The sequence below is a fragment of the Perognathus longimembris genome, chromosome 20 (assembly GCF_023159225.1).
Source record: "Perognathus longimembris pacificus isolate PPM17 chromosome 20, ASM2315922v1, whole genome shotgun sequence".
Classification (NCBI taxonomy): Eukaryota; Metazoa; Chordata; class Mammalia; order Rodentia; family Heteromyidae; genus Perognathus; species Perognathus longimembris.
Window position 1 is genome coordinate 17,794,931 of NC_063180.1, and position 19,274 is coordinate 17,814,204.

The following is a 19,274-nucleotide window of genomic DNA, read 5'->3' on the forward strand; positions in this document are numbered from 1 at the left end:
AGCCCGGGACCTGCCGCACCCCTTACTTTGTCTGGACTCAAGGTCTGTTTTTTTTTTTTCCCCCCCTAAGGACCAAAACCAATGAAATCACACACATACAACTCAACAAGGAAAAAACCCATTAAAAAAAAAAAACCTTCAGAGAATTCTTATTTACTTTATTAACTTACGGATTTATTATATAAATATATATTCACCTAGCAGCATATCTCCGCCTCTCTTGCTCTCTAATGAAGACATAGCTGATTGGCCACCTGCCTGCACTGGTTTTCTTCTCTGTGTCTGTGCAGCCCAGTCTGGGGGGGGGGGCCTCCTGAGGTGGAGGGGGGCTGCTGGCCTGGCTGCCTGCTAGTTGATGGTTTTGCCCTTCCCCACGCCCCCCCCAAGTTTATTCTGATTTTCTTGGTTTCTGGATAAACCACCCTTCTGGGGACAGGATAATAAAACATGTAATATTTTTATGAAGGATTCCTAGCATCCTCCTTCTGTGACGTCCGTGCAAGGCCTCGGTTTCTGCGCCCCTCAAGTGTGTTCAGAGGGCGCTGTCAGAGCAGAGTGGGGGCTCACAGGGGGCGCAGGGTGTGGACAGGTGCACACGTGCCGGGCTGAGGTGCTGGGTTGAGGGCGCCCCTAGGAGAAGGCGGCCACCTCCGCCCACTGGGGGGAGAGGTGGGTGTGAGCTCCGCCCATACCCGCCCGAGCCACCTGGTCCACAGCCACCCAGCCCGCAGCCCGGCTCACCTGTCGGTGGGTCAGGCACACCACCCCCTCACCCCCGGCCAGGTGCTGGCTGCAGTGGCCTGTGCAGAGAGGAGCAGGGTGGGTGCTGGCCCTTGGCCGAGGGGTGCCCCCCTCCACCCCACCAGGTCTGGGTGTGCTCTCACGGAAGATGCACGTGAGCCGGGCCATGCAGGACACGAAGCGCTCCAGGTCCACCCGCAGGCGGCTGTCCCGGTAGCGGCTGGTGAGGGCCTGCGTCAGCTGGTTGTTCAAGTGGAAGCCTGGGAACACCGGCCTGTGAGCCCCACATCAGCTTGCACCCCACCCTCTGCAGGGGGCCCGGCTGTGCGGCCCTGGGGACCTCAACAGTCCGCTCCTGTTCCCACCTGCCGGTGGGGGGGCCATCCTGTTGAGTGCCACCCCCCCAACAACCCTGTCCCCGAAGTTGCAGCTCTCCTTCCCCACGGGCACCACTCAGAAACATGGCTGCCACCCCCACCCCACCCCCACACCCCCACACCAGCAGGTCATCTCTGCCAGTGTCCATGGGGCTCTCAAGAGCCCCATGAACTGCTCAAACCCTGAACTGCTCAAATACGAGGCTGTTACTTGAGCCCCTGAGGATTCAACCAACACTCACCAGAAGCCTGAGCCTCAGGACAGCAGCTCCCAATGACCCTTCTTGGAGGGCCCCCCCATACCTGCGGCATTCAGCGCCAGCCTCAGCTCATAGGAGTTCATGGTGCCCGATGCGTCCTCATCGAACTTGGCAAATGTGCCCTGTGTGGGGAGAGGAGGGTCAGGTCAGCCCCAGGCCCCGCGGGGTCCACCTGCCCTGAGGGAGGCCCCAAGCCAGTTCCCCTTCCTCCAAGCGGGATCATGGGCCACTGCCCCTCTGCTTGCTCCTCTCTGACCAAATGGCTATCTGACTGCCACACAAACAGGGCAACTTACTGCTGTTTCTAGAACCTTCCATCATTTCCTCCTTGCATAATTCTAGGCACCCATTTGTAGCCAAGGAAAGTGTCCCCTCAGAGGGAGGGGATGTGCCTGAGGTCCCCCAGCCAGAACCGGAGGCTGTGGGACCAAATTCTGGAGGACCTGATGGCCTAAAGGGGGGGTTTGTCCAGTGGGAAGCAACCCAGATGAGTCCCGCCTTACCTGCCACAACAGGAGGTGGCCCCAGAGCTCCTGGAGGTGGTGCAGAGACAGGCGGCCTGCGCGCTGTGCACGGGGACATCTCATTAGGAGTGATGCCCACAGAAGGGAGGGGACCCCACATCCTCATTCCCCCTTTCCCGCACTGCCTCCGCATACCCCAAAACACTGCAGCAGCTGCTCACAGGTCCTCAGCCCAATCTCTCCTGGGGTCCTGGTGTTGTCCCTGCCTGCAAGAAAACACCCAAGCCAGCACTGCTGGCTCATCCTAGCTGCTCAGGAGGCTGACATCTGAGGACGCCAGTTCAAACCAGCCTGGGCAGCAAAGTGTGAGACTTTGATCTCCAAGTCATCACCAAAAGGCCAAGTGGTATGGATAGAAAAAGTGAAGGGACAGTGACCAGGCCCTGAGTTCAAGCCCCAGTCATGACATGCACATGCGCATGCAGGCCCATGTGCATATGCACACAGGAAACTGCCCAGCACCTGCTCCCTGGAGGTGCCTGCCATTGGAAGAGCTTTGCAGATGGGACCCACAGAAGGGGGTCTTTAAGAGACACAGGCACAGAGTGGGGGTCTGAAGCCAGGCTTGGGTGGGTATTTTGCAAGCCTGTGCCCACAACAGCTACCCACCCACTCTGCCTCCCAGAGCAAGGGCTGCCAGGAGATGCCGCCACTGAGCCGGGACTCCTTGGCCAACTCACCCAACTCAGCAGGCTCCAGGGCAATGCTTAGTAAGGTGTGCAGCTGGTGAGCATCCAGCTCCTCCTCCTGGAAGAGAGTGGTTGGTGAGGCCCTGTGCAGGCCGGAGCGGGGGACTGAGAACCCCAGGTCACAGCCGTTATGGGGAAGGTGGGAACTGCAGGAGCCCATGGCTGGCAGCTTCCAGATAAAGCCACCTTGGAAACAGCCTGGAAAGGAGGAAAAGGGCCAAGGGTGCAGAAAAAAGTGCTGAGGCATTACAAGAAAAGCAGCTCGGGGGTGTTAGCATGGAGGGTGAGGAAGGGAGCACTGAGGGGGAGCACCAAGAGGGCTGGGCTCTGGGGTCAGAACACACACACACACACACACACAGCATTCTCTCCTCACCTCTCCAGCCAGCTCCAGAAACAGCTGCACCAGCTGCAAGTCCAGGGGCTGGTAGGAGATCTGCGGAGGTGCAGAGTTGAGTCCTGACTCACAGCCCTGTTCAGTCCTGTCTGCCCGTGCGCAGCCCCCTCCCAGGGGAGCCCCGCACCGTCAGGGCCTCCAGGTCGGCGCTGATGACATCATCGATCTCCCTGCAAATTACAGACCAGACTTGGGGCTGGAGCTGGAAGGGGCCTGGGGGCGGAGCTTGGGGATCAGGCTAGACTTAGGGTGGAAGCTGGAGACAGCAGGGCAGAGAAGGGGTTAGGGGGAGCGGGCTGGGGGTCTGGTGGGGTGGAGTGAAGGTGGGGTCTTGGGGTCCAGGGTGGGATGGAGCTGAGGGGTCTTGGGGTGCTGGGTAGAGCTGGGGGTCTAGTGGGGCAGAGCTGGGGTCTTGGGGTACATGGTGGGGCAGAGCTGGGCGTCTTGGGGTGCAGGTGGGGCGGAGCTGGGAGTCTGGTGGGGCAAAGCTGGGCGTCTTGGGGTCCTGGCCACCCACACACACACCCGTCGGGGCTCCCAGGCTCACACTGCGGTGTGGCTGCGCTCGGAGAAGATGCGCAGCGTGAAGTCGGCCTCGTCGCCGGCGCGGGTCGCGCTGGGCACCACCAGGTAGTGGCCAGGCGGCAGGCGGCAGCGGCGGCTCACGTCGCGGCGGGCGCAGAACACGGAGCGGTCGGCGCGCAGCAGGTTGGGCAGGAGCGCGCGGCTGCGCGGCGAGTCCCAGACACCCAGCAGCTGTGGGCAGGGGCGGCATGGCCTCCACCCGCCAGCTCCTTCCTCCAGCCCACCATACCCCACCATCGCCTGGACCCCCTTCCCCCGCCTCCAGAACCCCCACACCACCTAAGGGCCCCGGCCTCCAGAACCCCCACACCGCCTGGGCCCCCCCTTTCCCCCCTCCAGAACCCTCACACTGGCGGGGGGGCGTCCTCTACTACTCCCCAATACCCACCTCTTCTGGAATCTGCAAGACAGAAAAGGCAGGGGCGCATCAGAAGCAGGAAAGGTGCCACCACTCAGAGTCCCCTCTCTGTCCCTCAGCCATAAATGTGTCAATTTGTGTTCATTGGTAGGGTCCTAGGGCTCGAACTTAAGGCCTGGGTGCTGTCCCTGAACCCTTTTGCTCAAGGCTAGTGCTCTACGGCTTTGAGCCACAGTGCCCCTGTGCTGTGATTACTCTGATTAATTGAAGAGTCTCACAGACATTCTTGCCTGGCTGGCTTTGAACCAAGATCCTCAGATCTCAGCCTCCTGAGTAGCTGGATGACAGGCGTGGGCCACTGGCACCAGGAACTAAAGGTCTTCCTGACCATTATTACTGTACCCCCTCCCAACTGGCCTGCCTAGGGCCCATCTGACCCCCTGCCAGCCCTCTCCCCCATTTGTGCTCTCAGTCTCTTTGTAGCCCTCCCCACCCAGCCTTTTTCTGCCCCTATTTGGGCCCTTCAGCCTGACCCTGACCCCACCCCCTAGGCCCCCCAGCTGTCTGGCCCTTCAACCCTGGGGCTCCACCTGGAACACGTGGAATCCCACAGTGAGGTATGTGAGACCTTTGGCCCGCAGACACCTCCGGTTGCGCTGAATGAGTGACAGGAGGACTGTGCACTTTGGGGTGCGGCCCCCCCTGGCGGGGCCCCGGGCTCCCACCGCTCCCCAGCCCCCCCAGGGCCCCTCTTCATCATCATCATCTTCCTCTTCATCGGGCTCCAGCAGCGTCAGCCGGAACTGAGGATTGGTCCAGAAGGTTTCTGATGGAGGAGAAGAAAGTGAGGCCCACAGCCTGCAGCCGCCCCCAACCCACCGCACCCCTCAGGGGCCCCCAGGGCTCACCAGCACCCGGCTGGCTCCCGCCCGAGTTGAAGCCACGCACCCAGCGGCCCTGGAAAGTGTGGATGTGCCAGCCGCCCCCCGCCGGGCTGGGCCCCAGCACCTCGGGGCTCAGCGAGCAGATCTGCACGGTGTTGAAGTGACTCAGGAAGTCCTGCAGCTCCATCCTGCACGCACAGTCACCCACGAACCCCTCAACCTCACATGGCTTGGCCTCCGGGGCCCCAGCTACAGCCAAGGCCCCACAGCTGTGAAAAACCACACAACCCCCCACTCCCCAATTCCAAGCTCTGAGTTCAAGTCTAGTACCTGGCATGCACATATGCGTGCACACACATACACACATACACACATGCACACATGCACACACACACACACACAGAAAAAAATCAAAAGGGAGGGATGGAGGGAGGAAACTGACCTGCAAGTTACAAGTGACAACTAGTATAGTTTCCCCCTTTAGGATTCACCCCACAACTTCACCCCATCTCTCTCCTCTGGGGTGTCCTGCCCCCGCCCACCCCCCCCCCCCCCAGGAGGCAGCTTGGCCCCTAGGAACTCACCAGAACTCACCGTCCTCCTTCTTCACCATCAGGGCTTCTCGCCACTCGGCAGGGAGTGCATCCCAGCGTGGGCAGCTGGAGAAAGGGGTGTGAGGGCTGGGCAGGGCAGGGGAGACCCACCACCGCCCCCCAGGAGCCCAGCCCACCTGTCACTCCAGGCCCCAGTCCACTCCACGCGGCCCCAAGGATTCCGCAGCCGCAGGAGCCGCACTTTGGTGAAGCCCAGGGACATCTGAAGGCAGCACAGGGCGGGGGTGGGGTGGGGGCGCAGTCAGAGGGGGAGGGCACAGTCAGTGGGGGAGGGCGTGGTCAGTGGGGGGAGGTGGCATGGTCAACAGAGGCACAGGGAGATCTACACACACCAGCTAACACCTGGGCAGCTCACCTTGTGTGTGCCTGTGACTGAGTATGCATGTCCCTTCACCAGCCCCTCTTCCGTGCGGTATTCACCCCGATTGCTCTGGGTAGAGACAGAGGGTGAGGCGGGTGGTGGGGAGCAGCTGCTCTTCCCAGCCCCCCAACCCTGGGCCACTGAAGGAGTCAAATTATCACGTACCACCCTGAGTGAAAGCGCTACAGGACAATGCCCGGGCCCTGAGTTCAAGCCCCAGCACTGGCACAGAAAAACCAAATCATGTTTGGTTCCTCGTCCTCAGACAGACAGCTCACACACACAGCCCTCCTGGCTTTCCTGTCATGCACAGCACAGTCACACATGGACACAGCCTTCCCTTGGCCCCAGGAATAAAGGCAGTGTCTTCCCTTCCTGCTTTTTCCCACAGGTCCCTCTCTTCCCCTGTGTGGAGGGCTGAGGCCTCCTCATCCCCACCGTCATTCAGATGCGTCTCAGACAGGTGTGGGGGCCTCACCCAAGAAGGCCCCACAGGTGCTGTCCTGTCTCTTGATTTTCTTTTTTTTTTTTTTTTTGCCCGTCCTGGGCTTGAACTTTGGGCCTGAGCACTGTCCCTAAGCTTCTTTTGCTCAAGACTAGCACTCCCACTTGAGCCACATCGCCACTTCTGGTCTTTTCTGTTTATGTGGTGCTGAGGAATTGAACCCAGGGCATGATGCATGCTAGGCAAGCACTCTACCACCAAGCCACATTCCCAGCCTTGATTCATTTTCTTTCCAGCAAAATTATTTTACTTTTGCCAGTCTTGGGGCTTGAACTCAGAGCCCGAGCACTATCCCTGAGCTTCTTTGTATTCAAGGCTAGCGCTCTACCACCTGAACCACAGCACCACATCTGGCTTTTTCTGAGTAGTTAATTAGAGATAAGAGTCTCAGGGACTTTCCTTCTCCGGGCTGGCTTTGAAGTATGATCCTCAGATCTCAGCTTCCCAAATAGCTAGGACTGTAGACCTGAGCCACTGGCACCAGCATTTGGGGGAACTTATTGTACTATGAAATGATCCATAACTCTATTGTCTTCCTGGCTCCTCACCAGCCTAATGTGCTCTGCACACAGAGGCATCTGTACAATGACAGTGCCCCCAGGTGTCTATATCTATGCATAACAGTTTTCCCTATAACCTCAAGCACAAAGCTCAGGAAAAGTGCCCGGGCCCTGAGTTCAAGCCCCAGGATGGACAAACAGGCACACATGTGCACAACCTATCTGGGAAGTTGGAGGAGTAACTCAGTTGGTAGAGCATCCGCTTATGAGCAAAGCCTAAAGTACTGAGTTTGAGTTGCAGTCTCACAACAACAACAAAAATCTATCTGAAAAAACCTAAAGCAAAGGGGCTGGGAATATAGCCTAGTGGCAAGAGTGCCTGCCTCGGATACACGAGGCCCTAGGTTCGATTCCCCAGCACCACATATACAGAAAACGGCCAGAAGCGGCGCTGTGGCTCAAGTGGCAGAGTGCTAGCCTTGAGCGGGAAGAAGCCAGGGACAGTGCTCAGGCCCTGAGTCCAAGGCCCAGGAGTGGCAAAAAAAAAAAAAAAAAAAACCTAAAGCAAAGGAACTAGAGGGGTATGGTTCAAGTGGTACAGCACCTGCCTAGCAATCTCAACATGCTGAATTCAATCTCCAATACTATCAGAAGAAATTTTAAAAAGAATAGTGTCCTAGAGACAAAGGAAGACACAGATTAAAAGGAGAGGCAGAGAGTTGTTGTTTTTTGGTTTTTTTTAAATCAACTAAGGGCTGGGAATGTGGCTTAGTGGTAGAGTGCTTATCTAGCATGCACAAAGCCCTGGGTTCAATTCCTCAGCACCACATAAACAGAAAAAGCCGAAAGTGGCGCAGTGGCTCAAGTGGTAGAGTGCTAGCGTTGAGCAAAAGAAACTCAGGGGCAGTGCCCAGGCCCTGAGTTCAAGCATGCAGAGAGAGAGAGAGAGAGACAGAGAGAGAGAGAGAGAGAGAGAGAGAGAGACACACACACACACACACGCAGAGAGACAGACATACAGACGGACAGAGAGATCTCAAGTAAGCAGGTGGAGAGATAAGTGGATGAGTTGGACCGAGTTCGTGAGTGACTCATGGATTTTACAGCAGGGTCACAGGTAGGCATAGCCCATGGGGAATCGGTGGGATACTGACTGAAAATTCCCCAAACAGGTGCTTTTTCCCCCTTTAACTTGAACTCAGGGCCTCATATTCTCATTCAACCTTTTCTGCCTAGAGTTTATGCTCTACCAATTGAATCAACACTAGCTTTTCTTTTTTTTGCTGGCTAATTGGAGATAAGAATCTCTTAATACATTTCTGCTCATATTGATTTCAAATTGCGATCCTCAGATCTCAGCCTCCTGAGCAGCTAGGATGACAGGTGTGAGCCACTGCTACCTGGCCTATTTTTTTTTCTGGGCCTGGGCACTGTTCCTGAGCCTCTCTGTGCTCAAGGCTAGCTCTCTACCACTTGAGCCACAGTGCCACTTCCAGCTTTTATCTGTGTTTGTGGCACTGAGGAACTGAACCCAGGGCTTCATGCATGCTAGGCAAGCACTCTACCAGTAAGCCACATCCCAGCCCAGCATAAACACTTTTGCAACACCTGGATGCAGTGGGGCCTGAAGCTTGTCTTAAGAGAACAAGTGAATTCCTTCTAGCTTACTAACTTGATTTGTGGGAGGGAGTCAGGCAGCAGGGATGCTGAGAGGAGGACTCGGGAACCCCCCAGGCTCACGGTCCTAGTTACAGGAGGTCTGTCTCTCACCAGGGCAGTGGCACCCACGAGGGACTCCTTGGCCAGAGCGTGGCGAAGGGCGGCAAAGAGGCCGGGCGTGTTTTGTCTCAGGTAGAGCACCTCACCTACGCCCCCTGTGAAGTCCACGAAGGCCTCGTTCATGTGGCCACCTCGCATGGTCTCGTAGGAGCCGTGGAGCCTGTGGGGACATGGGGGCGGGGTCTGAGGCCTGTGGGACCTGGGCAACCCTATCACTGAAAATGTCACATTCTGCCCAGGGTGGGGTGAGGGGGCTGGAAGACCCTGGAATCTGCACCTGTGGTCCTGGAGCCTATAGGACTAGAATTTGGGGGAACTCGAGGAGTCCTGGCCTACTGAAACATCGGGGAGGTGCTTGCTGTGAAGGTGACTCCAAGTGAGGTGGTTGGGCATTCCAGAGTCCCACAATGGGGAAGGACAGATTTGGGGGGGACCAGGAGTGATGCTAGAATTGGGGGGTGGCTATGGACATCTCAGTGGGTCGAGAGAGATAGCCTGAGTTTACAGGTTCTCCAGGAAACAGAGCTTAGACCTGGTGACTGGTATGTGGGTTTGGGGGGTCCTTAGGAATAATTACGGGTAATCGGTGGGGTTGTGGGAAGGGGCCAGAGGAGTGTGTGGACAGTCCAGAGGGTTGCGGGTGCACTGTGGTTTTAGGGCTCCTAGGGTGGTGACTCAGATTGGGGCCCTTAGTGAAGTGCCTGGAGGAACCCAGAAGCTGGGAGGGTAGGGAGAGCCGTTCCTGGTCTTTGGGGGGGGGGGGGTTCCTCACTTGGCATAGGCTTTCTCCAGGAGGGGTGCCCAGAACTCGTTTCTCTCCTCCGAGTGCACGAACATCAGCTTGCCCTCCTGGACGGGCAGCTTGTCATCCACCACGACATCCACCCAGCGGCCAAACTGCCAGAGCTGCGGAGAGAGGCTCAGCTGCCACCCCACCCACCCTGGGCCCCGACTTCCAACCTCAACCTTGCTTACCAGTCCTTGAGCCCTAGAATGAGTAGTCTATGGCACCCTTCCACCATGGGGGAAACTTAGGTGCGGGGTGAGGAACTGAACTCTACCTGGAAGTGGAAGACCCCTGCATAGCCATCTTGGAAGCTCTGTCCTGGGGGGACCACACGGTACAGGAGTCGGGGGTACAGAGTGAGGGAGGCAGCAGCAGCCAGTAACCAGCAATTTCCTGGAGGACAGGTTCAGTGAGGGGGGTCAGAGGCACACAGGGGGTAGGAGAGGAAGAATGGGGGAAGGCCCACATTGGGATTTGGGGGCTCACCCAATCTTCCCTGGCACACGTCTGTCCTGCTCATGTCTTCACAGATGAACTGGGGCTTCTCACAAAACTCCTGGGTGGGAAGGGGTCCAGTCAGAAAAGCCAAGGCAAGCCGGGCACAGCGGATCACACTAGCTACTCAGGAGGCTGAGATCTGAGGATCAATGTTCAAAGCCAGCCCAGGCAGGAAAGTCTGTGAGACTCTTATCTCCAATGAGCCACCAGAAAACCTGAAGTGACGCCCTAGCTAAAAGTGGGAGAGTGCTAGCTTCAAGCAGAAAAGCTCAGCCCAGGCTCTGAGTTCAAGCCCCATGACAGCCATTAAAAAACAAACAAAACAAAAAAAAACACCAAAAAAAGGCAAGAGCAACTAGGAACTCAGGTGCCATCCCTTCCAGTGCTAGCACACCAGCTAACCCCCGTGGAGCCTCTGAGCAGGAGCTCTGCTTCCCTGGCTCCCTGCAACCCAGAGGGCTGGGCTGCCTGTAGGCCAGGCCCAGCCTCCTCCCTCAGACCCAGGGGCCCAGATCCCAGCCTCCTCGGTCAGGCCCTGGGGTTCAGGCCCAGCCTGCTCCCTCAGACCCAGGGTCCCAGGCCCCAGTCCTTTTTCTCTCTCTGACCCAGCCTCCTTGCTCGTCCTAAGGAGCACAGTAGCCAGCCTTCCTCCATTAGATCCAGCAGTCCAGACCCCGCCTCCTCCCTCGGCCCAGCCGCACTTTACATGGGGTCTCTTCCATTCCACCCCTTTGGCCTTCTCGGAGTCTGGCCCCAGTGTGTCGTAGCCAAGAGCATCTGGACCAGCAGGGAAACAGGGGTCACGGAAGAGGGTCCCCGATTGCAGACAGGCTGCTCGAATGGCCTGGTAGTGCTGGCCCCGAAAGGGCTGAGGGCCCCCCGGCCCGCCGGCCTCGTCCTGAACCAGCTGGATGGTGATTCGCCTGCCTCTGCTCCCTGCCATCGGGATACTCTGGGCTCCCGCAGGGGCCCAGGCCCTTTAACCTCCTGAGTCACGGGGCGGGGCTTCCTCCAGCAGAGCCCCGCTGGGGGTCTTTAGGAGCCTGCCTTGTTAATATTAATTGATAGTTTGGGGTGCCAGGGAGCAAGGACGCCTCCTCAGTGGTTTCCTCCCTGGGGCGTGGGGCCTTCAGTTGTGGCCAGGGTGGCGGCTTAATGGGCTTGACCAGCAGCAGGAGGGAGGGTGGGCAGAGCTGAGGGAACCCTGGCCAAGAAGGAGGTCAACGTGGGGATGTGTTTCTGCTTGTTCCTGGAGGATGGGAGGGAGGTGTGGCTACCTGTCTCTGTGCCTGACTGCACCTCTTGCCCGCCCCTGCTGCCACCATTTCTCCTCTGACCTCTCCATATTCTCTAAGCCACTGCAACTCCTTCATTACCAACCCTGGGAGCCCTCCTCTGCTCAGGCTGCTTTCCTAAACCTCTAGGACCTTGGCAGCCCCCAACCCCCCATGTAGCTCAGTCTTGTCAAGGAACGGCTCAGACCCAAGAGGACCCTGAAGCCCTCAGAAGAAGGGCACTCAGCTGAACCCCGAACCTTCTGGCAGACATCCTCCAATGCCTGGCTGCCAGGCCACCAAAAAGAATCACGAAACAGGATGCCTTAGGCTGGGCTTGGTGACACATGCTTGTAATCCCAGCTACTCTACTCAAGAGGCCAAAATAAAAAGAATGTAGCAAAAATGGGAAGCCCCTATCTGTAAAAGAAACTAACAACAACAAAAAGGGCTGCACCTCCTGGCTCATGATAGAGCACCTATCTGGCAAGCACAAAGCCTTGAGTTCAAACCCCAGTACTGCCAAAAGAAACTTCAAAACAATTCCTACAGATTGGGCCCAGCCCATTCCAGCCATCTCCCACCCGGTCAGAGAGACTGTGGTAGCAGGGGACAGTATTAGCAATTACAACACCTGGGTTCAAATCCTAGCTCTGCCTCCAAAGCTGTGATGAGAACAAGTGTGTAGGAGTGTGAGTGTGTGAGTATATGTGTGTGTTTCAGAGTAGCACCTGACAGGGGATGGGAGTTAGATACCATGCTGATAAATTAGTTGGAAAACATCCAATCAGGGAAGAACAGCTTCCACAATTTACAGGTGGCAGGATTCGATGATAAACCTTCCAAGCAAGGAACTGGAGGGAAGGGGCTACCAAAGGATGAGGAAATAAGAACAGAGTGCTAAAGCTTTGGTGCCACAACCTTATAGAGAAGAGAAGAAGACTCACCAATCAGCAAGGACTTCCAGGTCTCCAATTCTCGCTATTTATCCCAAGGCCAAGATGGCTGAGAGGGGCTCAGGCTGTCTTCCAGTGACGCCTCAGGCCGGTGCTCTTTCTGTGGCACATTTCATTATTTGTTGTTGTTGTTGTTGTTTGTCTCAGCAAAGCAACATTTACTTCTGCTCGGAAAGGTGTACAATGAAAACAAGAGTTGGCATAATTTCTCTTCTAATAAACTTCCATATCGCTGATAGCCCATGCCTGCGACCCCAACCACTCAGAAGACTGAACTCTGAGGATCGTGGTTGAAATCAAGCCTAGGAGTCCACGAGGCTCTCTTCTCCACAACTAACAACAACAAAAGTGGAGGTGTGATTCAAGTGGAAAAAGCAACAGGAGAGCATGAGGCCTGGATTTCAAGCCCCAGTACTAGCACCTGCACACACACACACAAATTTTTCCTATTTACTTATGTCCCTGTGTTGCCAGACTTTTTTGTTTGTTTGTTTGCCAGTCCTGGAGCTTGAACTCAGGGCCTGAGCACTGTCCCTGGCTTCTTTTTGCTCAAGGCTAACACTCTGCCACTTGAGCCACAGAGCCACTTCCGGCTTTTTCTATATATGTGGTGCTGAGGAATTGAACCCAGGGCTTCATGTATATGAGGCAAGCACTCTACCACTAGGCCATATTCCCAGCCCCCAGACTTTTCTCTTGATATTCACATGGAAATTAGGGAAGATAGGGAAATTACCTATGTCTTTTTACAACTTGGATTCACAAAGCAGTAACACTGAGGCTGAGGGCCCATCACCAGGCCTGGCTCGGGCGGCCTTTGCCATGTTTTCCTCTGCTGCCTTTCCCACCTCCCTATCAACTTTTCTTTCCCTGTGTGGCCTGGAAGCATTCACGATCCTCCAGCCTGCATCTCCCCAGTGCCAGGACAGAGGGGTCCTCTCCTCGTCTGCCTCTCCCCCTCCAGGTACAGCTGACTCCTTTTTACTCCACTCAGCACAACACAGGGACTGAGGGTTGAATAAAAAACACACTGACACTTGCAGTGACCAGGAGTGGCCATTCGTGTGATGAGTGGATGCTGAGGCCTTGGGGAAGGGGGGTGGTCACCAGGGGGCCCCTATCACTGAGGGGGCCCTGCTGGCTGGCTAAAAGGCAGGCTCCTACTACTACACCATTCCCCAACTGTTTTTTTTTTTTTTTGTCTGTTGTAGGACTTGAACTCAGGGCCTGGGTGCTGTCCCTGAGTTCTTTTCCTCAAGGCTAGTGCTCTACTACTTTGAGCCACAGTGCCATTTCCAGTTCTCTGGTGGTTAATTGGAGATAAAGAGTATCAAAGGCTGGCTTTGAACTGTGACCCTCAGATCTCAGCCTCCTGAGAAGTTAGGGTGACAGGCAGGGGCCATCAGCACCCAGCTCCATGAGTGTTCTCACCCAGGGGCCCTGCCATGCTTATCCAGAAAAAGTGTACGAATGACACAGAAATCCACATCTGCCTGGGGTGCTTTTCTGTTTGTGGGGCTTCAGACAAAGTCAGAGCCTGGCCGGTGTTAGGCACATCCTATTCCAGGTGTATGTTGCTCTAAGAGCCCACCTGGATTTTCAGGAGTCACTCCACTCTTTTAGCTTAAGCAATCCACTGCCTCAAGTTCTCTTGATGCTCTGGTAGAGAAGGCCCCGCCCCCTAATCTAAAGATAGCCATGTGACCAAGTCCTGCCAATCAGAGCCCAGCAGTCATTAGCCACACCCCCTCCACAGGCCTCCAGACCACACAGTACTGAGCTGTTCTCGGGGGCAGATGAGACTCCAGAGTGGTTTATGTCTATCTTGGCCTGGAAATGAGGATGGACTGATGGGAAGAGAGATGAATGAGATTTCCCCCCAAGCGTGAATCCAGATTGCTTTATTTACTTATTTTTAAGACAGAGCCTTGTTAGATAGCCTAGGCTGACCTAGAATTTGAGATCCTCTTTCCTAGCCTGGAAGAATCCTGTGTAAATCCAGAATGCTGGGATTACAGGCATGCACCATCACATTAGGCTTCCAGATGTGCCAATCAGTGCTGCTCTTGCAGTTTTCCATTTTCTCATTAGCAGCCAAAGAGATAGTCTTGCCACCCTCCCCATTCAGTTAGCATGATCACTGCAAAGGTGTCCCAGCCCAAAGGCTGAACACTAGTCCTGTGTAACTGTGACACAACCTGGAGACAGAGATTTTGTGCTTGCTCATCCAGTTTCCATCTTCTTACCATTAGCAAAATGCACCAGAAGGAAACTTTGCTTGAGTCACTAAAACAACCCTATGTAAAACACTATCCATCCGGTGTTTCGTGCCTGTAATCCTAGCCACTCCGGAGGCTGAGATTTGAGGATCTCATTCCAAAGCCAGCCTGGGCAGACAAGTCTTATTTCTAACAACAAAAACAGCCAGAAGTAGAGCTGTGGCTCAAATGTCCGAGTGCCAGCCTTGAGCAAAAAAGCTAAGGGAAAGCACCCAGGCCCTGAGTTTAAGCCCTACTATGATAATCAAAAAGAAAAAACCCTCAGGGCTGGGAATGTGGCTTAGTGGTAGAGTACTTGCCTAGCATGCATGAAATCCTGGGTTTGATTCCCAGTACCACACATACACAGAAAAGGCCAGAAGTGGTGCAGAGGCTCAAGTGGTAGAATGCTAGCCTTGAGCAAAAAGCAGCTCAGGGACAGTGCCCATGCCCTAAGTTCAAGCCCCAGGACTGGCAAAACAAAACAAAACAACAACAAAAAACCTCTAAGTTCTTCCCTCAGCTCCTTCCTTTTCCTGCTGCTGACAGGTTCCTAGCAGGTGGCCCTGGTCTGGGTCCTGCCACCCTGCTGATGACACTGGTGGCATTTAATACCCACCTGTCCAGCCACTGCAGTAAACTGGGTCTTAGATCTCAATGCTTCCATGGATGTGAGCCCATTCTTTCGGATGTGAGCCCATTCTTTCGCAAGAGCCTTTCTAAGAAGGGTGGTTTCTCTATTAGGAGACAGATCTGTCTGGCTGCCTCTGCTCTGCGATGTCAGCAGGAGGTGCTCTATACCTACAGCACATCCATGCAAGCTGCAGAATACCATGCTTAGACTCTGCTGGACTTGGTAGTGCCCTTGTGTAATCCCAGCTATTTGAGAGGTGGACACAGAAGGACCACAGATTGGAAGCCATCCTGAGCAAAGTTAATACAACTCCATCTCAAAACCAAAATCAGAGCGAGACTTGGTGGCTCATGCCTGTAATCCTAGCTATTCAGGAGAATAGGATCTGAAGACCACGGATCAGTCATCCAGAGTAGGAAAAGTCCATAAGACTTTTATCTCCAATTCAACACAAAAAGATGGAAATGGAGCTAGGTTCAAGTGCTAGCCTTGAGCAAAAGAACTCAGGGACAGGGCTGGGAATGTGGCTTAGTGGTAGAGTGCTTGCATCGTATACATGAAGCCCTAGGTTCAATTCAGTGCTCAGGTCCTGAGTCCAAGGCCCAGGACTTGCAAAAAAACCAAACCAAAACAACAACAACAACAACAAAAACAGAAAAAGCTGGAAGTGGTGCTGTGACTCAAGTGGTAGAGCACTAGCCTTGAGCTGAAGAGTGCCCAGGCCCAGAGTTCAAGCCCCACAACTGACCCCCCCGCCCCCCCCAAAAAAAAATTAGATCTCAGGGACAGAGCCTAGGCATGGAGTTCAAGCTCCATCTCTCTCTCTCTCTCTCTCTCTCTCTCTCTCTCTCTCTCTCTCTCTCTCTCTCTCTCTCTCTCTCACACACACACACACACACACACACCAGTAAGACAAAAAGACTGGGATGTGTGACATCTTACCTAGGCAGGTACTCTACCACTTGAGCTATATCCCCAGCCATTTTTGCCTTTGTTATTTTCTTCAATTACATCTACTGTGTATGCCTGGGGACTGCCTAAGCCTCCATCCTTCATTTACAATTCCTGTGTAGGTAGGATGACAGATGTGTGCCACCTTGCCTAGCTATTGGTTGAGATGGAGTCTCATGTTTATGTCTGGGCTAGTCTCAAACCGTGTTTGTTCTATCATAGACTCTCAAGTAAATATTATTACAGGTGTGAGCCGTGTGAAAATGTACCAATGTTCAGACCAACACTTGTGTATCATATATACAAAAAAGTATCAGAATTCCTTCACAGAACTTTCATTCAAATCAACTGCCCAGTAGTGCAGTTGTGTGTCCTACCTCCAATTCTTAGCAGCCATTAATATCTATCAAACAGATCTGACCTGGATGTGACTAATGGACTGAAGTCATTGCATCAAAATCAGGCTTGAAAATAAAGCCTGCTCAGAAGTAAGCTGAGCTGAGATTGAGCCGAGCTAGCTGAGTAGTGACAGACAGGTACAGCATGACATACAACCTGTTCTATCAGGCTGTCATGAATGTCCTGAGCTCACCTTTCACAAAAGGTTCCTTTAAGGTGAACTTGTCAGCACCCTTCGAAGCCCTGGATTCCCAAACCTGGCCTCAGGGGCTCCCGAGAGTGGGCGGGGAGGCAAAAATGGACACACGACCCTTTAGAATGCCCACGTTGGGAAGAGTGGGGAAAATCTCAGACATTCCCCCAGTCACCGCATGGTACCAATTTCATCTAGAACACATTTCTATAGGTTCGATTCCCCAGCACCATATATATGGAAAATGGCCAGAAGGGGCACTGTGGCTCAGGTAGCAGAGTGCTAGCCTTGAGCGGGAAGAAGCCAGGGATGGTGCTCAGGCCCTGAATCCAAGGCCCAGGACTGGCCAAAAAAAAAAAAAAAAGAACACATTTCTAGAGCCAGGTGCTGGTGGTTCATGCCTGTGACCTCAGATACTCAAGAGGCTGAGATCTGAGGATTGTAGTTCAAAGCCAACCCAGGCAAGAAAGTCTTCTTGTGACTCTTAGCTCCAATTAACTACTACAGTGCCAGAAGGGCACTGTGGCTCAAAGTGGTAAAGGGATAGCCTTGAGCACAAAAGGCTCAGGGATAGCACCCAGGCCCTGACTTCCAGCCCCACAACCACCACCAACAACAACAAAATCACATTTCTAATGTTCTCCAGGTCAATTCAGTAAGTGCCAGGGTGACTTTCAGCAGCTGGGCTCCCCACTGCATTTGGGGTGTGTGTGGAGATCAGTTGTAGGGCTTGAACTCGGGGCCTAGGCACTGTTCCTGAGCTTCTTTTGCTCAAGGATAGAGCTCTACCACTTGAGCCACAGCACCACTTCTGGTTTCCTAGTGACTAATTGGAGCTAAAAGTCTCACAGACATTCCTGCCTGAGCTAGCTTCGAACTATGATCCTGAGATCTCAGCCTCCTGGTAGCTAGGATGAGAGGTGTGAGACATCAGCACCCAGCTACATTTTTGTTTGTGTGTGTGTCAGTACCAGGACTCGAAATCAAGGCCTAGGCACTGTTCCTTAACCTTTCTCAACCAAGGCTGGCTCTCTCCTATTTAAGGCATAGTTCCACTTTCAGCTTGCTTTCTTTTTTTTTTTTTTTGTAGATTAACTGGAGATAACCACCAAAAAGAACAGTGTGCCTACATCACAGGTGCAAGGGCCTGAGCTCAAACTCCAGTACTAGGGGGAAAAAAAATCCCATCTTGGTCTCTTGATGGAACAAATTGTGACAAACAAGGTCTTGCTGGCCTGCAGCCCTACTGCTCATGGGAGACAACAGCCCTGGTCTGAGTACCCAAGGGCAAGGCCTACTAGATATGTGGGAGATGATGACACATAGCTACATCTCTGGAAAGTAGTGACTCATTAACCTAGTTTTCCAGAACTGACCACCCCCATATCCACAGACCCCAATAAAACAAGGTCCTGGGGTGTGTAGTTCATGCCTGACCTCCCACCTGGAGGGGTCACATTAGCTTTGTTGTTGCTTTACTTTGCATCAATAAACCTGCTCCTGATTAAGCCACTTGTTTACCTTTAAATTCCTTCTCCTAGGTGGGTGTCTCGCACCTGTCATCCTAGCTACTCAGGAGGCTGAGGTCTTGAGGATCATAGTTCAAGAGCTAGCACTGGGCAGGAACATCTGTGAGACTCTCATCTCCAATTAACTACCAAAAAGCTAGAAGTAGAGTTCTGGCTTCAGTGTTAGGGTGTCAGGCCTTCAGTGAAAATGCCCATGGACAGTGCTGAGAAAACATATTGGTGGTAAGAGCTAGGCCAGGTGTGTGAGACACCTGTAGCTGCTCAGGAGGTTAGGAAGAAGGATGTCTATAGCCTAGGATTTTGAGGTCCCATAAATAAATGAATGAATAAATAAATGAATGCCAGGCACTGGTGGCTCACACCTGTAATCCTAGCTGAGATCTGAGGCTCACAGTTCAAAGCCAGCCCAGGCAGGAAAGTCTGTGAGACTATCTCCAATTTAACCACCAGAAAACTGGAAGTGGCGCTGTGGCTCAAGTGGTAGAGTGCTAGCCTTGAGCAAAAGGAGCTTAGCTTAGGGACAGTGCCCAGGCCCAGAGTTCAAGGCCCAGGCCCAGCACACACACACAAAAAGAAGCTCAGGTGGGGAGGAGAGGGAAACAGGGAGGGGGGAGGCAGGGGAAAAATGAGGGAGGAGGTAACAAATTGGATAAGAAATGTGCTCACTGGGCTGGGAATATGGCCTAGTGGTAAAATACTTGCCTTGCATACCTGAGGCCCTGGGTTCAATTCCTCAGCACCACATAAACAGAAAAAGCCTGAAGTGGCACTGTGGCTCAAGTGGTAGAGTACTAGCCTTGAGCAAAAGGAAGCTAGGGACAGTGCTCAGGCCCTGAGTTAAAGGCCCAGAATTGGCAAGAAAGAAAAAAGAAAAAAGAAAAAAGAAAAAAAAAAAGAAATGTGCTCACTCCCTTATGTGTGAAACTGCAACCCCTCTGTACTTCACTTTGACGATAAAAAAATTTTTTTTTTTTTTTAGTGAAGCTCAGGGACAGCGTCCAAGCCCCAAATTCAAGCCCTACGACTGACAACACAACAAAAAAATCCACTGATATTTTCAAGAGATACTCCAAAATGAGCCCCACTTCTGCAAAATAAATGCCTTTGTTTGTTGTGGTTGGCTAAATGTCTTTTTCTTAAGGTTAGGAGGGGGGAAATCCTGAAATTTGTGGTACCATGCTCATTTACCTCTTCTTTTTGTATTTGCCAGTCCTGGGGCTT

The 19,274-nt window shown here is 53.7% G+C and overlaps 1 protein-coding gene across 2 annotated transcripts; it reads right to left on the bottom strand.

Moving 5' to 3' along the window:
* Nucleotides 1-331: 331 nt before the first annotated feature.
* On the bottom strand, nucleotides 332-10,802 carry Capn12 (calpain 12). Of its 2 annotated transcripts, XM_048330115.1 has the most exons (21): nucleotides 10,566-10,802; nucleotides 9,848-9,917; nucleotides 9,636-9,754; nucleotides 9,347-9,480; nucleotides 8,566-8,734; nucleotides 5,785-5,859; nucleotides 5,546-5,631; nucleotides 5,400-5,474; nucleotides 4,840-5,003; nucleotides 4,522-4,757; nucleotides 3,962-3,973; nucleotides 3,536-3,744; nucleotides 3,116-3,158; nucleotides 2,968-3,027; nucleotides 2,588-2,649; nucleotides 2,038-2,104; nucleotides 1,882-1,944; nucleotides 1,422-1,500; nucleotides 885-1,001; nucleotides 742-800; nucleotides 332-657 (listed from the first exon to the last, which is right to left on the bottom strand). In XM_048330115.1, exons 1-21 carry the CDS (start codon nucleotides 10,800-10,802, stop codon nucleotides 631-633), a joined length of 2,163 nt encoding a protein of 720 aa, XP_048186072.1. In that variant the 3' UTR covers nucleotides 332-630. The 2 variants fall into 2 exon arrangements, with proteins under 2 accessions (XP_048186072.1, XP_048186070.1); XM_048330113.1 differs by having other exon boundaries at nucleotides 332-800.
* Between the last annotated feature and the right edge of the window lie 8,472 nt (nucleotides 10,803-19,274).

Bases quoted from the DNA above. Each gene is read 5' to 3' on its own strand.
- Capn12 (XM_048330113.1), bottom strand. From the start codon at position 10,802: ATGGCAGGGAGCAGAGGCAGGCGAATCACCATCCAGCTGGTTCAGGAC. The intron at 9,918-10,565 runs GTAAAGTGCGGC...CTTCCCACCCAG, and splicing joins TGGAATGGAAGAGACCCCAT to GAGTTTTGTGAGAAGCCCCA. The intron at 5,632-5,784 runs GTGAGCTGCCCA...TGCTGCCTTCAG, and splicing joins CAGTCACAGGCACACACAAG to ATGTCCCTGGGCTTCACCAA.